Raw genomic sequence first — 22989 nt, forward strand, 5'->3', positions numbered from 1 at the left:
GAGAAAGGCTCTCTTTATGTAGCGTGGAATAGGTCACAGAAGATCCATGAGAGGCACAGGTAATATTTAAAAGTTTCCTACTGAGCATATTATAGTTAAGCCCAATTCAAAAGATGTGTTAAAAATGGATGCAGCTTAGCACACGTTCTTTTGGACATCCTGACTTGTGGTGCTCTCCTAATTCACATGATTCATACTAAAATAATTATACTGTTAAATTTAGGATGGCTAAGATCCAACTGGCAAGCAAAACGTTACTTTCCAGAAACTGGATTTCTTCCCCAACCACTGAGCCATAAAGGGTACTAGTTTCTGCGGATACTCATTTTCTACCCCTACATATACTTGTTCCCAAAACACCTCTTCCCTCAACTTCAACTTGGTCTAAACAACAAAAACAAAGAGACCAAGAGAAGTATATTAAGATGTTCTCATAGTTGACCCCTTTACTATAAAATAAAATTGGATAAATTCTTGTAACTATTCTATAGATCAAGTTAAGCTGTCTAAGACAAGTGGAACGTTATACCAGCTGCTTGCTGGACTGCAGCACGTACTGAGAGGATGGATGATGGATACTTAACTGCTGAAAGGGAAAATTAATATTCGAACAAGAATTTAAAAGAGAAAACATTTGGAGCAGCAAAACTGGAACAAGCGGAGAAAGCACAGAGACCCACTGATAAGAACGCAGAACAGCAAGGAAGGAAGTTGCTATCTGCACAGTCATAGATTGACAATCCCAGAATCCCATCTGCAGAGTAATGACAATTTAATTTACTTTGGGAGAAAAGGGTTAATGGAATAAAGTGATAAGATTGATATAGCCAATGTCAATCTTTATTTGAAGTCTCAAGTGCAGTACATTAATTGTGTACATCAACCGAGTAGAAAAAAACAAAAATGAACTGAAAGACTGCTCAGGAAAGATCCCAGGGGTTAGGATGACACTTTCGGAAAGGGTATGTTGTCCACTTCGTGGATGCCGTCTTTGTCAATGAACCGGACGCTGAAAGAAGGCAGGTTCAGGATGAAGCGTTTCTGAAGCTGTTTAACAGACAGAGAGAGGGAAAAGATTTGTTCAAGGCTTAAGTGAAAAACATTTCTTGTCTTTGAGAGAGAGACATTGTTGCATGTCCTAAAAGCATTAGTTTCTATCCTCCAATTTCTGTCCTGCTTCCGCTTTGTTTCTGTAACATTTCTGAACACCAAAACTAAGAAGTGCCTTTCATATTCAGGAACCCTGGAGAGCTAGAACTGACTGTGTTCTCTGTGGAAGTCAGTTTGGAAATTAAATAGAAATGGGAGGGTTTGAATAATCACCTTAAAGAATTACATGGATTTTACAAGTGGAAAAAAGCCACAAGCAGCAACATTTTAAGCTTACCAACTTGCATAAGCAAATAAATATATTTTATTCTGCTCTTATGAGTTTTAGTATTTACCTAAAATTCCTTTTGAACAAATCTGAAGCAGGACTTGGGATCTGAATAAGGAGCTTGCACACCCAGTGATGTAATGTGTTAGACTCGATAAGAATAAACTTGTCATGCCCAAATTTATCTTGTTGTACATCTTAAAGAATTTGTCTTAAACTAGTACCTAACAAGAGAACAACTGTGCTGAAAAATTCACTTGACTGTGTGCCAGGGCTAAGTATTTAACAGGTCCCCACTGTACGCACTGCTTGGGATATAAACTTCAGTCAATCGTGCATGAGACACTGGCAGCATGGCTCCCACAGTGCCTCTTATTTCAGCGTGAATTACCTCCGTTCTCTAACAAGATTTTTCATTCAAGTTAAAGTGGAGAAGATGACAATTGTTTTCTACCATTACACTTAGATACAAACAGGCAAACATTTTAGAGGGGCCTGAGCTCCTCTGCTTGTGATGTATTTACATTGATAAACTTCCCCACCCAATAACCAACACATACTAGTTAAGGTCAAACCCTTTCTTAGGCAAATGCTGAAGTCACCTTTAGGGTAAGACACTTATGAGCTCAAATAAATGGTCAGTTTGATATACGGAGGATAACGCCACTTCTTGCCTTGCTTGAGAGCAGGATGCCTTGATTATAGAAAATACAATGTGGTATTGTTTGTTCCTTGTATTAGGGTGAACTGCATTGAGTGAAGAGGCCCTGCTGTCACGTTATTTTCTTTTGTAGCTTATTTGTATGTTTTGAATTTTTGGGTTAGGGTGCACCAATATAGTGAGCACTTGTGACATTCTTGGTTTTAATTTTTTTAGTAGTAGTGATAATTGGGGGTACCACAGGAAGCACAGATACTAACTAGACTCTTAAGGTCACTGACTGAGACAAGACACGGAGGCCAAAATGTAGCAGATTCTGCTCCATGTAGCACTGTATGGTAATATACTAGCCTTCGTTTAAGATGATTCTTCACATGCCCCCAGTGTGTTCTTGGTTTACAAATAGTTACTTAGTAGGCCAACTTCTAGAAGAACTGGTCCTGCAGTTCTTGAGGTATATTCAAGGCAGGATCCCTAGATTTATGCACATTTCTAAAGCACATTTACAATGGCATCCAAAGTTAAGCAAATTAGTTGAACGTGGTAGTTTTTGTTGCGTCCCAGAAACTATGAGCTCAATAGCATATGACAGCAGCAAAGCTACTGTGTACTTATCTAGCTACTGAGTTACCATGCGAGACTATCCTTTCAACTCACTAGCTGTAAGGACATGTAATGGTCAGAGAACTATAATACAAAACCTCTGTCAGGATAGGGTTGTGCAGCACCCACTCAAGTAATTTGTAAAATACTTTGCTAACTATCAGACACCACAATTGACAGTAAAGCTAATAATCTACTAAAAACCTTACACCTCACCAAAATGCTTGTACGGCCCTTTGCAGCAGACTTCTCCCCCGTAACACCCGTTCAACTCTTTAACCTCCAAGAGACAATGACACCAAGTATTGCTCTTATAAAGATTTACGGTGTGAAAAGGATATTTTTGCTAAAGTTTCTGATCAACCGCTTCAGTGCCTGAGGTCAAGTTATTATCGGAGTTAGACTTGGTTATTCAACTTATGAACTAAGGGGCGAAAGCAGTTTAAAAATGTGTAATAGAAAAATAAACTTACCACAAGCACAGGATAAGTATCAGAAGGATAAAAACATTTTAGGCAGAAATAACATAAAAAGACAAAGTCAAGGGCTGTCTACATCAATATTATGTTAAGTATGGAAGGACCAGAAGTAAAGAAAAGCAATTAAGCTTAAAGTTTACATTCTGGAGGACATGAACCATGCTAAGACAATGTAAGTACCCACAAATCCTTTTCCTCAGTAGCTGGTTCCACATCTGGCCAATGTATATTTATTACCCCTTCTGGCAAAGGCAGGAAAAAAATGTGACAGAGGAACAGGAAAAATATCAGCAAACGAAGGCAAACAAACATTCCTTTCTCAAGATCACACAGGCCCAAGTCTTTGGCGACTCACCTCCTCTAGACATTTCTTTAGGAGCTCCATTGCCTCCTCGCGTGTGATACCTGAAGGAGAAAACACCCACAGATTGCTTTAGTTAGAGGCCATCTCTCTCAAGTCAATCTTTTTATTAAATTTAAACAACTTTTCAGCTGAGCACCAAAAAAACCCTCCTTCCCAGCTCACAGAAAACACATTCCATATGTACTGAGGATGCCCTGCACTGAAGCACTCGCGCTGCAACAAGCCATTGAGAATCGATTTGTTATACCAATGGGAAGCATGACGGAATTTTCCCTCCCATGGCCAGGGACTGGGCTTCGGAGAAGTCCAGCCGTCTCTCTCTCCTTGAGTTTATTACAGTTTTAAATCAGCTCCATCTGTCCACAGCCGGCTGCAAGTCAGTGAAAGTGGGCGGGGATTGGTTTTAGTGCTACATTCCCTGCTGGGTATGAGCTTTAATAATGGGAAAGGCACGTGTGTGATGCTCCTGCTATTCTCACACATTAGGATAAAAAAAATCAGCATTCAGTGGGGATGGCCAACTGTGACAACATATTGTACTTAATTTTTTTCCTTTTGGAAGGGGTGGGGAAAGAGAAGAAAGGCAGCATCGCTTCCAGGAGATGCAAGTAATGAAAAAATGACAGAGATGCATGTTTAGCATGCAGCCTACTTGGTTCAAGGGCTTTTGTTCCCGTCTCACACCTGCTGCTCAGGTGGAATAAGCTCCAATTAGAAGAGAACTGCCAGATTCTTGCTGCACTGGTTGCAAGAGGCAGATAGAAATACTGCTAATGGAAGGTCTCTGCTATGAGTTAGTAAATTAAACTTTGCACACAAAATATTGCTGCCAATGGGTAAAGTGCTTTTGTGGCTAAAGTACAAGGGAGTCAGAAAAAGCTTAACTCTATTCCCCGCCCTGCAGACTTCCAATGTGGACAAGTCATTTCAATTGTGTTTCAAGTTTCCTCATCTGTAAAATGAGGATAATGCTGCCCTGTCTCCTGGCAATCAGAGAGGCTAAGTTTGAATGTTTTTAAAGCATTGAGAGCTACAGATGTGCAAAGAATTATTCCTACTGTTTAGTGTTTACATCAGAAAAGGTTGCAAAGCAGCCAAAACAAAGCATCCCCATACACCAGACCTGCAAAAGGATGAGATAAACGTATCTGACAGGAGTGCAGTTTTATTTTTCTGTCTTTTTAACATGCTATGAATTGAACTGATGCAAGTTATGGACAAATGGGAAACACGGCTGCACTCTGAAGAGGGAACCTTCGGGAGATAATTGTATGCACATCATAGCCAGCAAACTAGGTAACATACAGCAGCAGCAGAGGTACACCTCTACCTCGATATAACGCTATCCTCGGGAGCCAAAAAGTCTTACCGCGTTATAGGTGAAACCGCATTATATCGAACTTGCTTTGATCCACCGGAGTGTGCAGCCCCGCCCCCCCGGAGCACTGCTTTATCGCATTATATCCGAATTCGTGTTATATCGGGTGGTGTTATATCGAGGTAGAGTTGTATTTGAACTATAGCTTGTAGAGGCAGATGCTAGCTGAAGACATCTTCCCGCCTCACTGTTTAGTTTTGAACACCATGATTTAACTACCATTTGTTAGTCTCTTGGGATCTGAAGATAGAAATGCTAAGTAGTAAATTATCAGTGCAAGACCTGGGGCAAAAAGTCAATAGTACCCAAAATACTGCAGTCAAGCCATCAAAACATTATTTATTAGATGAAGATGGCCAGGAACTAACAGGTCAGTAATTCAGATTAAAAAAATCTAACTTCCTAACTTTAAAACAGGAACTGCAAGCATGTGGAAAAAGTCTAGTTTCACTGCAGCCTCCATTTCTGCTGAAAAGCTAAGCTATAGATTTTTAGTTCTTAACTCCTGAATGAGTATCTAATCTCTGGTTTCAGAGTAGCAGCCGTGTTAGTCTGTATCCGCAAAAAGAACAGGAGTACTTGTGGCACCTTAGAGACTAACAAATTTATTAGAGCATAAGCTTTTTATCTAATCTCTGTGCCTACTACAGCAACAGAAACAGGCAGAGTGACTCAACATGATTCACAAATGCAAGATCCCACTTTATTAAGCCTTTGATTTACTAGTCAGCAGAAAGAGAATTGTTTCTTTGCCATAGGCTTCATACTTACTTGGCTTGTAATAGCGGTCAAGAATGCTCAGGGTTAGGAATGCACCATATCCATGTGCTGCAAAGGGAGCTTTAGCCAGGGCTGCAAGGTAATCCATATAATAAAGGGCAGGGCCTTCGTGTTCATCATAGCCGGCCAAAAGAAGATTGACATGGTAAGGGGTCTGCAAGCAGAAACACAGAATTTTGATTAATGCAGCAATACTAACCAGCTTCCCCTCTACTGTCCCCCATAACACGTAGAGACCGGTAATCCAGCCCATTTCAACGTGCTCCTTTGGACACAAAGTGTTTCTAGCAACTGTGTAAATCGCTTGAGGAACACATTTGAATTCAAAACCCCAGAGTGGCTGAAATTTTGTTGTTGTTGGGAAGCAAACTTCTTTGCCCACTGCATTCCTTTCAAACGTGTAAGACTCTTACTTTCCCTTCAATCTACTCCTTGGGACCCTTTCACTGTTAGTGTTTCAATCTTATGGGGACAAATCATAATTAAAATACTTTTACACCACCCACCTTCATCTCAACAAAATGCTTGGATTTTGGATTATCAGCATGCAAGCACAATGGACTTTTGTGGCTGGTACAAAGTTTGTTAATTTAATATGCTGTTAACCACACAGCATTTTAAGCCAGTATGAAAACAGAATACAGTGTCAACAGTTTTATATATAATATTACATTGTAACATTAATTGCCAATTAGACTTTTATTCCATTACCAAGTTTAACTTAAAAATCACTAAGCTAACCTGAATAAATTTGATTATTTTGATCTTATGATAACAGGAAAGTGGGCCAGAATCTGCAATCTTAGATAGAAGCAAAGTGCCCTCCCCCCCATCACAAACATTTAAGAAATATATATTTTCACATTTTTGTCTTTTAGGTTTCAGAAATGGTTTGACAGATGCAGAGAATTAAGTATTAGTCTGTTCCAGTTTAATTCTTTCCTCCCTATTCTCGTTTAAGACTTTAAACGCAATCCATTAAATAAAGATGTTTTCATGTTTATTCTTTAGCCAAGACAGACCACCCATTTCCACTAATACAACCATGCCTTTTACTAGGTTATAAATACAGATCTAGTAATTCTGCAAAGCCCCAGGAGTTTGCATCATGTTTTATATGGGTTATTTTCTTTAAAACCCCGTGTATTCTTATTGCATTTGCCACAGTGGGGAAGTGGTTGTGTAAGCACATAGCTATAGATATTCCAAACACATGTGAACACATTAGATATGATTCCATACTGAATACACACACACAAGATTACCAATTTGCAAAGCATAGGCTCATAGAAGGAGTACATGGAATCACCATTTGCCTGCTCAACACTTTTACACTTTTAGTAGTTCCATACTGATTTTAGTACTTGGCATTAATAAGAAACTGTCATTGCAAACAGGGTGTTCATTAGATTTTCAGAAAATTTAGATCAACAAACTAGCCAGCCAGAGTAGGGAAGAATGACACCTACTACTAGCGCCAGAGCAGAGAGCAAACTCATTTTGAAAGTCTGGGATATGTGCAGTTGGTAGGAGCTTGTTTCTTATATAATTGTGAATGTAAACTAGAAAGTGATTAAATCCTTAGGAGCAAAACTGATTACTTCCAACACTTCCTTCCCAGGGTGCTATCTGCAGTTATGTCACACTGATTCCTTCAATGAGAAGTTATTAAAAATCTCATAACAAAATAATAGATTAGCATTACATGGTTGGGATAACATTAAGTTGAGACCACAAAACCATGACAGTAAAAGACATCACTGGATGCAAGTATTACAAAAAACCTTGAGTTGAAATAGTTTAAATGAAATTACAGTGCTATAGTTTGAATGCCCTCCTCATAAAAGGAACTGAACAGGTTGCTGATCTTTCCCACTTCATGTACCTTATAAAACGGTTTAGCAAAATAATTCACTGAATGTTTTTGGACATTCTATTTCACTACATTGCTTTTATTATATACATTTTAAGGGTTCTTCAAACTAACAAAGACAAGTTCATCTCAAGCTTAACAGGGCCAGCTGCATCCAAATACTGCAGTACACCGTATCTTTACAAGGCTTTTTGGTTTCCCCTTTCATTAGGGAAAAGTAAGGACGGACAACAAAATGACAGCCTCATTTACCTCAAAAATATAAACTTTTAAAAAGCGTTATTGAAAGATATTCCATGAAAGATTATTTCAGTCATTCCAGAATCAAGTTGCTACACAAATGTATTAGTTTAATTAGCCTGTGTATTATCATTTATTTATGCTTAAACATCTCACATGCACACCAAAGTTGTCATTTAAAAGCCATGACACGCAGCACAGAAGACAACTCACAAATTATTGTGCTACTTCGAATTACCAACTTTTGCATGTGTGAGAAGCTTAAGCATAAATAAGTGGTGTCACAGACTAATTAAATCAATACAGCTGGGTAACAACTCGCAGTTTCTGAAATTCTTCTGCAGAAGCTCCATGAAACATCTTTTGTTTGTGCTTTTTTTAAAATTTCAAATGTAAATAAATTATCTTATGCTAGCTTACTACTAGAGGAAGTTGGGGCTCAAACATTTGATAATTATTTTCACATTTTATTTACTATTTCTACATCCTTTCTAACTGATTAACACCTTTTGGGATGCATCTAGTTCCTGATCTGTTTCAGAGTCTATGCTTACAAAGAAATGCAATATTAAAAGGGTATTTTCATACATAATTTTGGGGAGTAAAATTCACGTCTTCTACGGAAGAGCTCTCTTTTCAAGCTACATCTTTTCTTGATATCTAAAGTCATCTTCGCTTCCCGCTGCAGCGTCCACGACACTCACCTACTGCTAGAATTTTAAAGTATGCCAAGATTTGTTTCAAATCTAGCAGTTCAGGACTTGAATCCAAGGTCCCAGCAAGGGTACATTTTGGAATGTGGCACTCTAATGGGGAATTGTTTGGGGTTTTGCTACAACACTTTACTGGTTTAAAAAAATATATATATTTTCATATGTGAAAGTTAAAATGGTTTAACTTGATTAGCCTTAAAACATTTAAATTGCAATGGTAGTTGGAGCAAAAGGTAAAACACTAACCCAAGTGCTGTGCCCTTAATGTGAATTATGTGCTTCTGACCCATCAACCCCACAATACTAAAATCAAATTTGTCCTACTCTGCTTTTTTCAGTTATGCTGCAAATATCATGCAAACTATGAGCTTTCCAGTATCCAACAAGCTGACACTCCCATTTACCAGACACACCAGCCAAATAAAATCAAAGCTTGCAAACGAACCACCTCAAATAGTATTTACCCCCAAAAGGGAGGAGGATCCAGAGACTCCAGAAGTCCACTAGGAACTCTGCACTTTCTATGGAAAAATTAAGACCACAGATACTATGGCGATGGGCAGCATTACAAAACCCCAAGAAAACCTTCATATGAGCATTAATGTTATGCTTTTTAAAGTGCCTGGTTCTAATCTTTCATATCATGGGCAGGTCTTGTTGTCTAGTACCGGGGTCCTCTTGCACCCTCAATTCTTCTATGCCTGGTCTTCCAACTCAGGTTTCCAGCAGAAAAGCACCAAGTCAGACATTTGTTAAATACTCTCTATATTGAACTTTAGTAGCAGGATGTTTATCAATTTCAAACTAGGCATGGAATTTTGTTGCTAATTAACATGAGCAAGAGCTTTGAACTTTTTAGATTGTTACTGTGATTACAAAGGTTTAACATAAGAGATGATGGGCTAACACTTTGGGACTGAGTCAAAACAATGCATTTTTTCATCTCTCAAGAAATGCAAGCTTTCCCTTCAGTTAAAGGAAATATTTTCCATCCCCATCTAGCTTTGCACTGTATGCCGTTGGATTTAAAATAACTGCAGTGATTAAGAAGAGCGTGAAATTCTTCAGAATTTACAGCTGAAGAGAACAGTTGTGAGAAATACATTGAAACAACAAGATCAGCGACGGGAGGCTGGGCGGCGACAAGCAGCGGTGTGACATCTGGCGGAAGCCAAAGTCACAGCAAGGGGGAGAGAGAGGTGGGCGTGAGGAAGCATCCTGCCAAGCGTGGACAGCAAGAGAGGAATTGACAGTCTTCCTTTGGACTCAGTCCAGACCCTGCCACCTATAATTAAACATATCATCACAATAAGAAGCTGCACTTTAGAATTTGGGTTTTTTTTATTTAAACAATGTGCTGCAACTTAGTAAACGTACCAATCTTGGCACTGGCATTCCCAGCAGGTAAGTCATCCGGGAGGTTGGGGAAGGCAGTAGGTTGAGAAAGGAAACATAGCAATATTTTCTGCACCATTAAAAAATGGTACCAGAGAAGCATATATGTGTATTTGTGCTGCAGCAGCCAAATAGGAACTGATAAAAGGTCTTTTCAGGCACACACAAAAAATACACCGATCATGGCAAAGTGGGTACTCACCTGCAAGGGTGTATACCCAGTATGAGGAGCGCTGCACATCAGAAGTGATCAATCAGAATTAAACACTTCCCTAACCAGTACTGCGTCAACAGTTCGACCTGGGAGACATTTACAATAAAGCCCTTTGACTCCTCCCTGGGAGTGTAAAGGGGCCTTCGAGTGAGTGAACACTGCCAGAGTAGTGTGAAGAGCCCTTCCCATAAATAAGAAACAGGTTCTATGATCCCAATGGAAAGTGTGACTTCTACTCGGAGCTTAGGCAGGGTTCCACCAGAAATAAATCATGGACCCCCTCCCGTAAGCTAAGGGTATGTCCACACTGGGGTGGGGTGAGGTAGGGGAAGTTATATGGTTCAACTCGAGTTGCTAACCTGACTTGCCATGTCTTCACTGCTATATTAACCTGAGTTAAGAACACACTTTCCTTTTTTTGCAGTGTAGATATACTATATTTGGCTTCATTTTCACATTCCATACAGAAAACTAAGACCTTGTCTAGACACAGTTTTACACCGTTTAGTTAAACTGGTGTAAACCCAGGTGGAGGTTCTTATTTTGGTTTAAAAATGGCTTACTTTAGTTCAGCTGTTTCTAACAGAATTAAGCTAAACCAAGAGAAGCCTGGTTTAAAAACAAAATAAGAGCATCTACACATCATTAACCCAATTGAAACTGGTTAAAACAAAACAAAAACAAAATCACACTTGAAACTAAAACAGCTCAAATGTACATGTAGACAAGCCCCAAGTCCAATTGCCAATGAATTAAATGTCAGAGTGTAAGGTTGAAAGAGTTGAAAAAGTACCAGTTATAGTTATTGTTGTGCATCTTCAGGACTACAGTGCAACACCACAAACTTGACTTAAATTAACATTAGCTGTTGTCCATCTGCAAAGAGGTGGGCCATTTCCTTGTTGCTACGCATGATTTTATACTCCAGCAGCCGCTCCAAGTTTGCGTGCTTTCTTGTTAAAGGTGCAGCCATATTGTAATTAGAGGGGTTTCAAAATTTAATGACTTAAAATGTAACATGGCACAGATGCCTTATTATACCAGCTAGTTAACACAGTATTTGTTTTCTCCATTCATTTCACTTGCTAATCCAAAACACTGTCTCTACCCAGCAAATAAAGCTCACAGATAAAATCACTGACTGTCCAATGGCAAAATGTAACCCCTGTGTTTGCTAATCAGTAGTGTTTTTAAGGGGAATTCAGACAATATTCAATATTTTGGAGCAGACTCCACATGTTGAAGCAGAATTACATGCTGCAAGATAAATGTAGCAAGTTATGAATGCTAAATACTCAGCGAGTGCTAGAAATATGAATAACTATGATTGCAGAGCATTACATTAATGCTGGATCATCCACAGAGATAGACAAATTAATTCAAACTAGCTGGAGTGGTGAGGGACACAGATGGCGGTTAATAGTGTAGAACATGCCTCAGTTTGGGTTGGGCTGTAACACTCCAATACCCTGCAGAATATTGTTTCAAAATAAACACACTGAGATCAAAATAATCTATTTCAGTTGGTGAAATTTCACTGAAGTAGATAGACCCAGTGCAAAACACCAAGGCCCCTGTGTTTCCTTCACTGTGTAACATGGACAGGCACAGGAAAAAGCTACGAAATGAAAAGGTTATATAAGATGTCCCCTCTCTCCTCCGCATCTGGCACTTTTGTAAACACTCTGTCAGCAAAAAAGGGGAGGGGCCAGAAAGGAGGACAACCAGCAAGCTCCACCCCCTCCACACACTAAAGGACCCAAAAACAAAGATTCGTTAATGCAGCTCCTCTGTGATCTGCAACCCCCACTGAACAGGTCAGAGCACAAAAGCTGCCCAATACCAATTGCCATGGGGGAGCGGGTTGGGAACAACAACTGAATGGAGCACACAGGAAGAGTTTCTATGGCCAGGGCACTTTGGGACTGAGGCATTCCACAAGTGAATGACCTTCTGGAAATTTTCCTGTCTTTCCTCTGCTTGCGATACAACACTTATGGGTCCCTCAAAGTAGGGAGTGGGAGAATACAGCCCAACCACATATCTAGCCCCAGGGGACTATTCTGTGAGTTTTACCCCCTCCCCCACCTCCATTACTTTCCCCGTGAAGGAGTGTCAATTACTAAGTATAACAGGAAATTGGGAGTTGGATCCCTCTGTTGCATTTCTGACTGACACTACTCCGTGACCTTGGGCAAGTTGCTTCACCGCTCTGTGCCTCAGTTTGCCCATTTGTAAAATGGAGATATTATTGATTCACCTTCCTAAAGTGATCTGAAATCCCTGGAAGGATGCAAAGTATTGTCATAAAGTTAGACCAAGACTTCAATAACAAAGCAGCACCAAGTGTTTCTTAAACAGCCCAAGCACAACGCTCAAGCTCAGATATAGTGAACTCTTCTAGATTTTATAACCCACTAAAATGATTTAAAGGCTACTGCATATTAATGACCAAACGCCCAAAAGTCCTGCTCATACTCAACTTTCTTCCTGTTCAGACTTGTACCTTGTAACACTGGTTAGCCAGAACAAACCCAATAATTGAAGTATCCCAGATACATGTGAATGGGGCCCAAGCACCTTTTGGCACAGAGCCATTTTGCAACCTATTTGGAAAGAAGCGGATAGTGTTAAGAAGTGTTCTGGATTTAAGTCACCAATGCCAAATCATAGGTATTAAGACAAACAGTTTCCGTTATCAGATTCTCAATAACTAAAACAAATGGTGTTTATTCTGAAGATAACCTGATTAGAAAAATTATCTATGGGTTTTAGAGCTAAAGTTATAGATTTAAGACAGTTGTGTGGGGTTAGTGTGAAACTCCTTAACAAGTAGATATTCAGAAAAATTAGGGATGGAGTAGACCTACAGGGTCTTTTTACAAAGCCAAAATCTTTGATATAATATCACTATACTTCCAATGGGACTATTTAGCACAGAAACAGGGATTTCTGATCTCAGCAGGCACCTAACTGGGTAGCACACACTCGCTAGGAGTGAGAAAGCAACACCTTCTCACATACAATCCTCCTGAGAGAGGGGATTTACACCTGAAAACTCATAACTGTATCAGCACTGTGATGGGCAAAACAGCAAGTTAAAAAAAATTCTAGTTAATTTAAACCAGTATAGCACAGCATTACTGAAACAGGAGAGTGATTCTATAGCCTGGCTCTTCCTAAAGGCCAGCCCAACATAAAAGGTAGGACTTTTGAGGGTACAAGTGAAAGGAAAGACAGAAGGGATCATGGAGGAACTACACCCAAAAGTTGGAGTAAGGTAATACCAAAATACAAATTAGGGGATGTTTTCTAACTTGCCTGCTCCCCTGCCCCCAAATTTAGAGGACTAATCAGAGTTTGGCAGAGTCATCAATCTTTATAAAACTCTAGTTTCAGGTGTTCAGCCCACTAAGGTAACATTTACCATTGCCAGACCTACATAATCTGTGCATATACATGATCCCGAGTTTAAAGTGTCCACTTGTGTCAGTATAGAGCAGAAGCCACATGCCACTCAGGTTCAGTCATAAGTGACTTTCCAAAATAGAGTATTAAGAAATAAATTGGGTTTGGGCAAGGCAAATTGGTTTACACATTCCATTCTTGGTTACCTTAAAAAACCTTTTCATATTGGCCTGGCCAAGTATTAGCTGCTATTAGCCAAGGGTCTAGGCTCAACTCAACTTGCAGGGAACTTTCCACACCTTACTGTGAATCAAGATGAAAATATATATATTTAAACCTGTAGGTAAACAACCTAGTCCCCTCCTCTTCCCTTCCCCACAAAATATAATTTAGCTTGGCATATATAGCCATAAAACATAATATAACCAACAGTATTAAATTAATAGACTTCCAGAGTCCCATGTGAATGATTTCTTTGTACAAAGCACTACTGGCTATATTTTTATTGATTCTAATTGGGTCAGAACAGGTACAGAAATATAACAAACATCTGACAAGTGACTGAGCAAAGAATACAACTTTCTGATGCCAATGTTTGTAGCTTCGTGTTGAAAGCGCCGCACTTTCATACAAGCACTAAGTGCTAAGTTTCAAAAGATGATAGTGTTCTCCCTACAGTACAGAGATCCCTGTAGTGTGACAGTGGTGTCAAAGTGCGCCATTTGCTCGGGGGCATTGCCATCTGCAGCAGCACAACATTTTGTCTCCGGTAAATAAACACATCTGCCTTTGCCAGTGTCCTCCCCACTGTGCTGCCCATCTGGAGCAGGTGAGCTGGAAGGCAAGCCCGGGCACAGGGAGGAGGGGGGATGCAGAGAGGATCAGGCCTCAAGGGACATGGCACATAGAGGAAGAAGACAGTGCCGCATCATGTCACATCCTGCTAACCGCATTTGCCAAAAAGCATGTTAAATTATTACCCTCGTTAGTGAGATTTTTATCATATGTAACAAACGGCTGTCTGTGCTTAAGTAGGCAGGACATTCAAAGTCAATTTCACCTCTGCCATCTGCTCTGGGGGTCCTGTGACCTTGAGACAAGTAATCAGCCTCTTACGCAACTGACAGACAAGGCTGTGTATGCACAACGGAAGGAGGAGAATTACAACACTGCTTCTTATGTCACTCATGGAAACTCCGAACAGCTCCATGCAAACATACAAGCCTTTCAAAATGTGAACACTTGAATGAAAGTTAAAGTAAGTATAATTTTTATAGGACTAACATCTACAGTCAATTTGTATCCATTTAATTTGCAGGAGGTATATCACACTCGTTTCTAAACCGAAGGAGGTGTGCTTTAAACAGAGGACCGGGAGTCAGGACTCCCGTATTTTATTCCCAACTCTGTATGAACTTGGGCTAGTCAAAACCTTGCTGAGCCTCAGGTCTCCCCTTCTTCCACCCCTTTTGTCTTGTTCATTTAGACTGAAAGCTCTTCAGGGCAGGCTCTATCTACATACGGGGTCTAACAATAGGGCTCTGATCTGAATTGGGGCCCATAGGTACTACCCTAATACAAATAATGAACACTGATTGCAAGCCTGAAAAAGGTTCTCTGGGAAATTTCTATAAAATGTCCTAGCAATAAACAAACCTCATCCCCTGCTCCTCCCCATACAAACATATTTGTTCAACTTAATTCACAACATCATTAATTCTCTTGTTTTCCCCTCTCTTTTTTGTGTGGAGAATATACATGTGCCAGGCAGAGGACTGTTGAAATCCTTAAACTTGTATATTTAGATACCACTTTGTCTTTCTGTAACAACTTCCAGCGAAGAATTTTATAGCACTTTATAAGCAGTGAATTAAGCCTCCTCTCCTTGTGAGGTACCCAAGGATTACATATTTCTACCCAATACCCATTTTACAACTGGGGAAAAGTGTGGATATTTGACCTTAAACATGTCACATGGCAAGCCAACTGCAAGTGTAGAACCCAGAAATCCTGACTTCCTCACTATAACTGCCAAGCATCAAAGGGCACTTATATAAGGCATCTGAATGATGAATGAGAAGACCGCATTTATTAGCAATGCTTTGAAATATTACCTTAAGTCAGTCAGTCATTACACTCTGCTAATTTGAAAAAACAGCTTCAACTTGGTTTTGATATTTACTGAAAGCTTCATGTCTCTGTTTACAAAAGGGGCTTGTTTTGCTAAGTACATCAAATAGCTTTGCTCTATTAAATCATTTTAGGAGAAGATTAAACGGATTCAATGTATTTGCATGAGAAGTGATTGCCTTATCTCGATTTTAAAGGGGCTTAATTCACTTAGCTGTCTGGTATTTATGACAAAATGTTTACTGGGCCCAAAGCTGGAATCTTAACACTGTAACTGTATTAGTTTCCAATAAGTGAGGTGATAGGCACTTTAACAAGAAAAAAAAAGCAAACCATAGCTTACAATTTCCATAAAACAGACCACTTTGATGAGGAAAAACCCACAGAGACCTCTCGATTACAGAGTTCATCCATCTGCAAGTGAAAGTTATTCCCCAGTAATTCATAGTGGGTAGTTAGCGGACATTTGGTCTTCACCAAGACCCTGGATTCTGGGCCATATCCCAACTTCTATGCCACGCTTTGAAGACAATTAATCAGATCATGATCAAAACAAAATCTGAAGTTTTTCACAGGTTGAAAACTTCCCCCCTCTTATATTGCTTCTATCCATTTTCCATTTGGAAATACATGGATATAGATAATTAAAATGAATAGTAGCAGGGCTAACAGAGTAGCTATCTGGGGAAAGATATTAAATGATACACCTCTATCCCGATATAACGCGACCCGATATAACACGAATTCGGATATAACACGGTAAAGCAGCGCTCCGGGGCAGGGGGTGGGGAGGGAGGGGACTGCGCACTCTGGTGGATCAAAGCAAATTCGATATAACAGTCTCACCTATAACGCGGTAAGATTTTTTGGCTCCCAAGGACAGCGTTGTATCGAGGTAGAGGTGTACTTAACGTTTTTAATGTCCTTAACATGAAAACACAAACAAGCCTATTATAAAAATAGGTAAAAGTCCTTTCACAGGTAACATTTTACAGAAAATAGAATAGTTGTCAATGTCATCTCCTTAAAACTGAACACAATGTTATTGTAACTATTATTTAACTAGTAATTCAGGAGAACCTTAATTTGCCAAATGTCTCCAGGGTCCCCAAACCAATAGGGGTTTGTTAAAAAGAGAACATGAAACAATTAACACAAGCAGACAAAGATGGACAACAGGAGGCACTACTGTTGTACAGTAATTCTTTATTCATACCACTGAAATTATTTAGGGCATAATATAGCACGGTAGTATAATTAAGATACAGGAACCACCAGGGTGGATCTTAACACATGTATCTCATAATAGCAGTAGTTTTTAAGGTACTTTGTGAGGTTTATATTTTTCAGAAAAGGCATTTCAGAAATTTGGGTTTAAGAAAAAATCAGGTTTGACTATACACAAGTTACATCAAGCAACTGAAGTAAAAATCTAGTGACGCTAAATGCGAAATTGCTAAAATGATCTGCACCAAGCGTAAGACGAGAGCATGGAATTACGAAGTGAAAGAGAACTATATAAAACTGACACGAAAGGGAAATGCCTTCTCCACCCCTTTTGTAGCAACAAAACCTGATTGCTCTCAAGGGTCTCAGTTCCTCACTACGGGGAGTCTGTGGCTTCATTAACTCAGACCATACTCAAATCATTTGCTTGTTTCAGAAGAAGAGAGACAAACTTGGCCAGTCACATGTTATTTTCATTTTTATTTTGTGTTTTCTGCCCTGGAGCATTCAGTCATGTGTAAGCACATGTTTAAATTGTGAGCCCGAGGGAAAAAAATATTGCTGAGAAAAAAAAGCTGTTGCAGTAGGAAGGGACGTAGGGAGGGAAAAGGGCAAACATATCGTTTGATTTTTGCGAGAAGGCCTTAGTAACTCCAGTCATTGCTAGTATACCTCAGTTATTACTTACCCGACTGCGTAGGTAGTCGGCCAAGTTTCTGCGTGTAAAGTTTGCTGCTGCAGTAGGAGACAACTCATACCCTGATATAAGAAAAAAATGCATTTATGAGGAAACTGGAGTGCAAATGCATCATTCTTACTGATTTACTTTCACTATTTGTTTCATAATAAAACAGAAAGGCAACATGATTGAGGGCAATTCCAAGTTCCTATTCTGGCTCTGACAACCCATTTACTGTGTTCCCTTTACCTCGGTCTACATTTTCCCTATGTTAACTGTGAATAATTATACTGACCTATATCAATAGGGTGGCTAAGGATTCAAATTACTCATATCTGTACAGGGTTTCAAAATACAAAGCCCTAGAAAAGTGCAGAATATTACACATCTGTATTCCGAATATTTTTTCACACAAACTGTATCCCAAAAATGGCATGGAGTTAAATAGGAGAGACGCAGAGGAATAGAGAAGATGTTTTTCACCCAGGATTTGAAGACAGATGGAAAGTTCCTGCATTTCTCTAAATCACAGGGTATGCCTACACAGCAATTAACCATTCACAGCTGACCCAGGTCAGCTGACTCGGACTGTGGGGCTATAAAATTGCTATGTAGATGTTCCAGCTCGAGCTGAAGCCCGAGCTCTGGGATCTGTCAATTTTTAGCCCCGCAGCCCAAGCCCTCCGAGCCTAAGTCAGCTGACCCAGGCCAGCCACAGGTCTTTTATTCCAGTGGAGAGTACCTTCAAAGGCCTGGACTGCAGAAGAGAAGGCTCTTGCCCCACTGGCAAGATTGTGAAATAGGAGAGAATTCCGAAACTAATGCTGAATCTTTTTTTTTTTTTTTGGTAAAAACAATCCTTTAGATGTGTAATTCCATTTTAGTTAGTGTACAGGAAAGAGACTCAGGAAAGGATGCTAAAAGTTCTACCACCTGTAACTATGAATAAAGAACCAAAAGACTGATGGCTTCCATAAATAATACAAGACACTTCATCAAATGCCTAATGCTAAGGAGAGCAGAGCAAGTTATTACAGGATATCCTACTGTCATCAGAACCTTTAACCTGCCCTAAAGGATAAAAGTTTTTTCTAGTAATCGTAGGTTGTTTTTTTTTTTAAGCGATGACATAAGGTGCTCAATCTATTGCTTCATAGAGTTATAAACAGTGCATTTCACCAAAATACACAACACAAATACCTTTACAATTCAGTACCGACTCATCTATATACTGAGTATACGTGAACCAAAGATCATTTAATTAAGAGTTCAAACATTTGCAGTCACTCTAGAAATTCAGAAAGCTGAAAGACCATAAGGCCAAACTGCTCTTTTTAAATAGGTCACTATCAAGTCGGTACAAATCTGATTAGAGATTTGAACACACCACAGGGAGGTAATCAGTGCTTGCAAAAGGCAGGAGGAAAAATTTTACAATGAATTGTATATAGCATATTTCACTAGGTGATCTCAGAAGTGCTCTGCAAACTAGTTGCAGTACTCTCCTGAGTGAAGCATTATCTTCTCTTTTTACAGAAATTGAAATTTTGGAGAAATTGAGGCAGAGAGGTCAGATGACTTGCTCAAAAATCAACTCAGATCAGAACTAGCAATAGATACCTGGAGTCCGGTTTTCCTGTCCTCCCCTTTCTAACAGCTAGGCTATCCTCCCTGTTTTGTACAGACCAAAGAGTACCAATTCTGGTATGTAATTATACTGGGGCATATTGTTGATAGGGAAGGGAAATGAATTATTGAAATCAAAACAGAGACATTCATATTATATATATATATATTCATTCAGCAGGAATTAACTTTTTATGAATATATAAACTTGGGTGGATTCAATGCCAAGTATTCAAGCCCCTAACTACCTATATCCTGCCCTCATCACCATATTTACCTGAGCCCGTAAAAGGCAGAAACCCACAAACTAGACAGACTAAGAAAATTAAGTGTAGCCCCCCCCCAAACACCAACCTGAAATAATCTAATAGTTATCTTTAAAGGGACAACAACTTTATTAAGACTCACCCCTTGGGTCTGAATATTTTTGAACTACTTGTTAGAAGCAACTCCTAAAATTACTAAACCTAAAAAAATTAGTACATTTCACAGTACTTTTTATACAAGTTTTACTGTTTCCCTTGTAGAGAATCTATTTATTAGTTTTTCCTGTTTGTGCCAACTCTTCACACAGCAACAGGAAAGGTCTTTTTAAAAAAGGTTAGCAATAAACTGTAAACCCACATGTAAACTGGCATGGTCACTAAGGGACAGTGTAATACTCACAAATATATTTTATTAAAACACACGATTTCCAGCTGTCCTTTCAACTCTCAGTATCAAGGATACTGAGCCTCTAATAACATGCAGGCATATTAGCTCTCATTCATATAATTATAAAACATGACCTCTTGTTCTTACTACACTTTAAAACAAACCCAGTAAGGAGCTGTTTTGAGTTCTGGTTTTGTACTTACCATTTCTCATTTTATAGAGCTGAACATTTTTCTGGATGTACTCTGCAAACTGCACAGTGTCTCCAGCTTCCCCCACACACAACAGCAAGATCTTCTCACTCATTTTAAACATCTTATCATGGTCTAGGCAACGAGACAAGAACAAACACTACAGTCATCAGCAAGATTATGCTATTTTGCCAATACCATAGCAGTTTCACAATTTATTTAATAAGTACCAAATTAAAGGATTTTAATCACTCAATTATGCGAATCAAAGCATCCCAACTAAATTACAATATTCAGCTTCTCTCAGTCTCCCAACTTAATCTGTTGCATAGTGTTCCTATGTGCGTTAAAAGCTGTCATGCTTCAGAGAGGTGACTGCATTTCAGTGGTTAATGTAGCGCCCTACATCTACTCTGAATCAGTGTATGGTCCCAGCTGTGTAACTGGATCCATGCTGACAGTCCCTGCACAGGGAGCACTCATGGAGACAATGGAGCTCAACACCAGGGTCCACATGTGCAGATCCAAGAGCAGAATCTGGAACAAAATTTTGAAGTGCTTTGATATTCTTCAGGAGGAAGATGCCGCAGAAATGCAAGGTGTTACTCATGTACCAACGTTGATTAAAACTGCACACAGACAGAATACATTTAAAAAAAAATAAGTATTAGCTCTTTCATTCTATTATTTACTCACCAATAAAATATTCAAGAGTTTTGCTTGATAAGCTATTAGGTTTTGCTTTATATAAATACATGATGTGTTAGGGCAAGTGCAATTCTTGTTAGAGTTGAAACATTAAGCAGAGAGAAATTATGAAAAATGTAGGATCAAAATGTATGTCAAAGAGACTTCCTTTTCCTAGGATATCCAGAGCCACTAACAGCTGTTTCAGAAAGGAGTAATTTGGATAGACAACGCTTGACAAGGAAAACCACTTATTTTAAAATACAGGGGTAGTCAATGTCATGACTGAACTCTATTAGAACACTGGTAATAACAAAAAATAATAAGTATTGATTACAAATTGCAAAAATAGCCCACTGAAAAGCAACGAAATCATTAAACTGTAAACCAGAATTCTTCCCTTGAAATCAAAACTTTAAAACTGTAATTTTCTGAGGTATTTTTCAAATCTCAGCTACGACAACAAAACTATAGGAACACAATTTTGTACTACTCCTAATACTGTAATCTTAGCTGACCACCAGTCTGCTTTAACTAGATAAGATAGATAAATATTCAAGCAGCTGTTAGTGCCTAAGGAAAACTGCTTCTCCATATTCAGGCTAGGTCTACAGAACAACAGTCTAAATCTCCATATCTGAATCTCACTTTCACTTTCAATTTTCTAAATACTGCTGAATAATCTTCCCTGGAAGACATGTTTGAAAGCTTCTGAAATGTCACAATCCTTTAATAGGATTTCGAGAGTATTATGCAGTTGTTAAATACTTTAAAAGTTGCTTTTGAGCGTTCAGGGATTGCTATTCAGATTGATCATTCTCTGCAATTTGTTTACAATTTGAAGGAAAAAACTATGAATACTACCTATAGCTTACTGTTTTTCAAACTAGGATTAATAAATCCCACATCAGTATGTTTGCCTGAATAGATTAAATAAATTCCAACAGGAATTAAACATGGTTAGTTTACAAAACAAACTTTTAAAAGAAGTTGACGGTATTTGGTAATATTCAGAGTAAAAACTGCAATTTATCACAGCAATTTCTCCCTAACTTGGTGTCCTGTTTAAGAAACAAGACCACCTCTGTTTATTTTTGTAGACATGAAGTAAGATACAGTGGTCAGATTCATCTATCAGCATAGCCAACTTTTGCAATTTTATTGAAATGCTCCCAATATTTGGGGGGGGGAAGGTGTGGTGTTTAGATTGCTTTATTTTTAAAGTCCCAACTGCTGGATTCATGTGATTATGTGAGACTATACATTTTTAAAGAAAGAGTTTAACCCTCCTTGTTGAAGAAAAACACTTAGAAGTGGAACTGCATTAACATAAAGGCTCAAATATGAACATGAAGGCTGAAACCCAAAGTCAAATTAAAAACTTCTTTTTTTTTTTAAAAATCTCATGGTTTTGGGGGCCTTTTTCTCCAGGCTTGTGGCTGACAACACAGATTTAGTACAACTTTTTAAGAGGAAAAAATTATATGTTGAACATGAACAGCTGACTGCACTTGTTTTACTTTGCTAATGTAGAACTCAGTCCCACAAACATGTGCGTAGCTTTGTGCATGCGAGAAGTTCCACTGACTACATGTAAGTGCTTGCAGGATCAGGCCCTGAAATCCGGTGTGCAGTGGGGAAATTTTAAAGAGTCCCCACCAGGAGCTGTAACACTAGTTCAACTGAACCACAGTTAAAGTTGGTAGGAACTCTAATGTAGATAAGACTTATGTCTGGACCCATGTTTTCTACCCCCTTCAATTAGGCTTACTTTTTAATAGGGTTAACTAAAACAATAGTAAAAACAGGTCCACCCATGGAAGCCTTGGGTCCCAATGGTTCAAATGAAACTGTGTTAAAATTACTAGGGGAAATATTTTATAAATTTTTCAAGCGTAGACATAGTCAATTTCCTTTGGCTAAAGGCTCAGAAAGAAAGTAAAACCTGGGAACATGTAATATCTGTACTATTCTCCAACACTTGAGTAGATAAAAGGTACACATGTTCGGGTAACTGTTATTGTTCAGATGGCTCAGCATTCTAGCAACATTTTCTAATAACGAAAAAAGTTAGAAGTGAAAAGACCAAAATAATGGGTGCTTTATAAATCCTGAAGATCAGCAAAAACTCCCTGTAATATCTTTTCATCTTCAGTTGTTACATGTGCACAATCTGAGAAACAAAGTTAACTTTTTTGGTCTCACTCAGCTCTCTCACGTGAGCAGTTATAGAGATTTTTCTATTTGAAGTAACTTAGAAATGGGCTTCAGAGTAGCAGCCGTGTTAGTCTGTATCCGCAAAAAGAACA

The 22989-nt window shown here is 38.9% G+C and overlaps 1 protein-coding gene across 1 annotated transcript; it reads right to left on the bottom strand.

Annotated features, from left to right (window-relative positions):
• Nucleotides 1-818: 818 nt before the first annotated feature.
• On the bottom strand, nucleotides 819-20148 carry PSMB2 (proteasome subunit beta 2). The gene is made up of 5 exons (XM_024199319.3): nucleotides 20006-20148; nucleotides 17532-17602; nucleotides 5635-5797; nucleotides 3477-3526; nucleotides 819-1047 (listed from the first exon to the last, which is right to left on the bottom strand). The coding sequence occupies exons 1-5, from the start codon at nucleotides 20115-20117 to the stop codon at nucleotides 940-942; spliced, it is 504 nt and encodes a 167-aa protein (XP_024055087.2). The 5' UTR covers nucleotides 20118-20148; the 3' UTR covers nucleotides 819-939.
• Between the last annotated feature and the right edge of the window lie 2841 nt (nucleotides 20149-22989).

This window comes from Terrapene carolina, unplaced genomic scaffold, assembly GCF_002925995.2.
Source record: "Terrapene carolina triunguis isolate 2854851 unplaced genomic scaffold, T_m_triunguis-2.0 Scaffold236, whole genome shotgun sequence".
NCBI lineage: Eukaryota > Metazoa > Chordata > Testudines > Emydidae > Terrapene > Terrapene triunguis.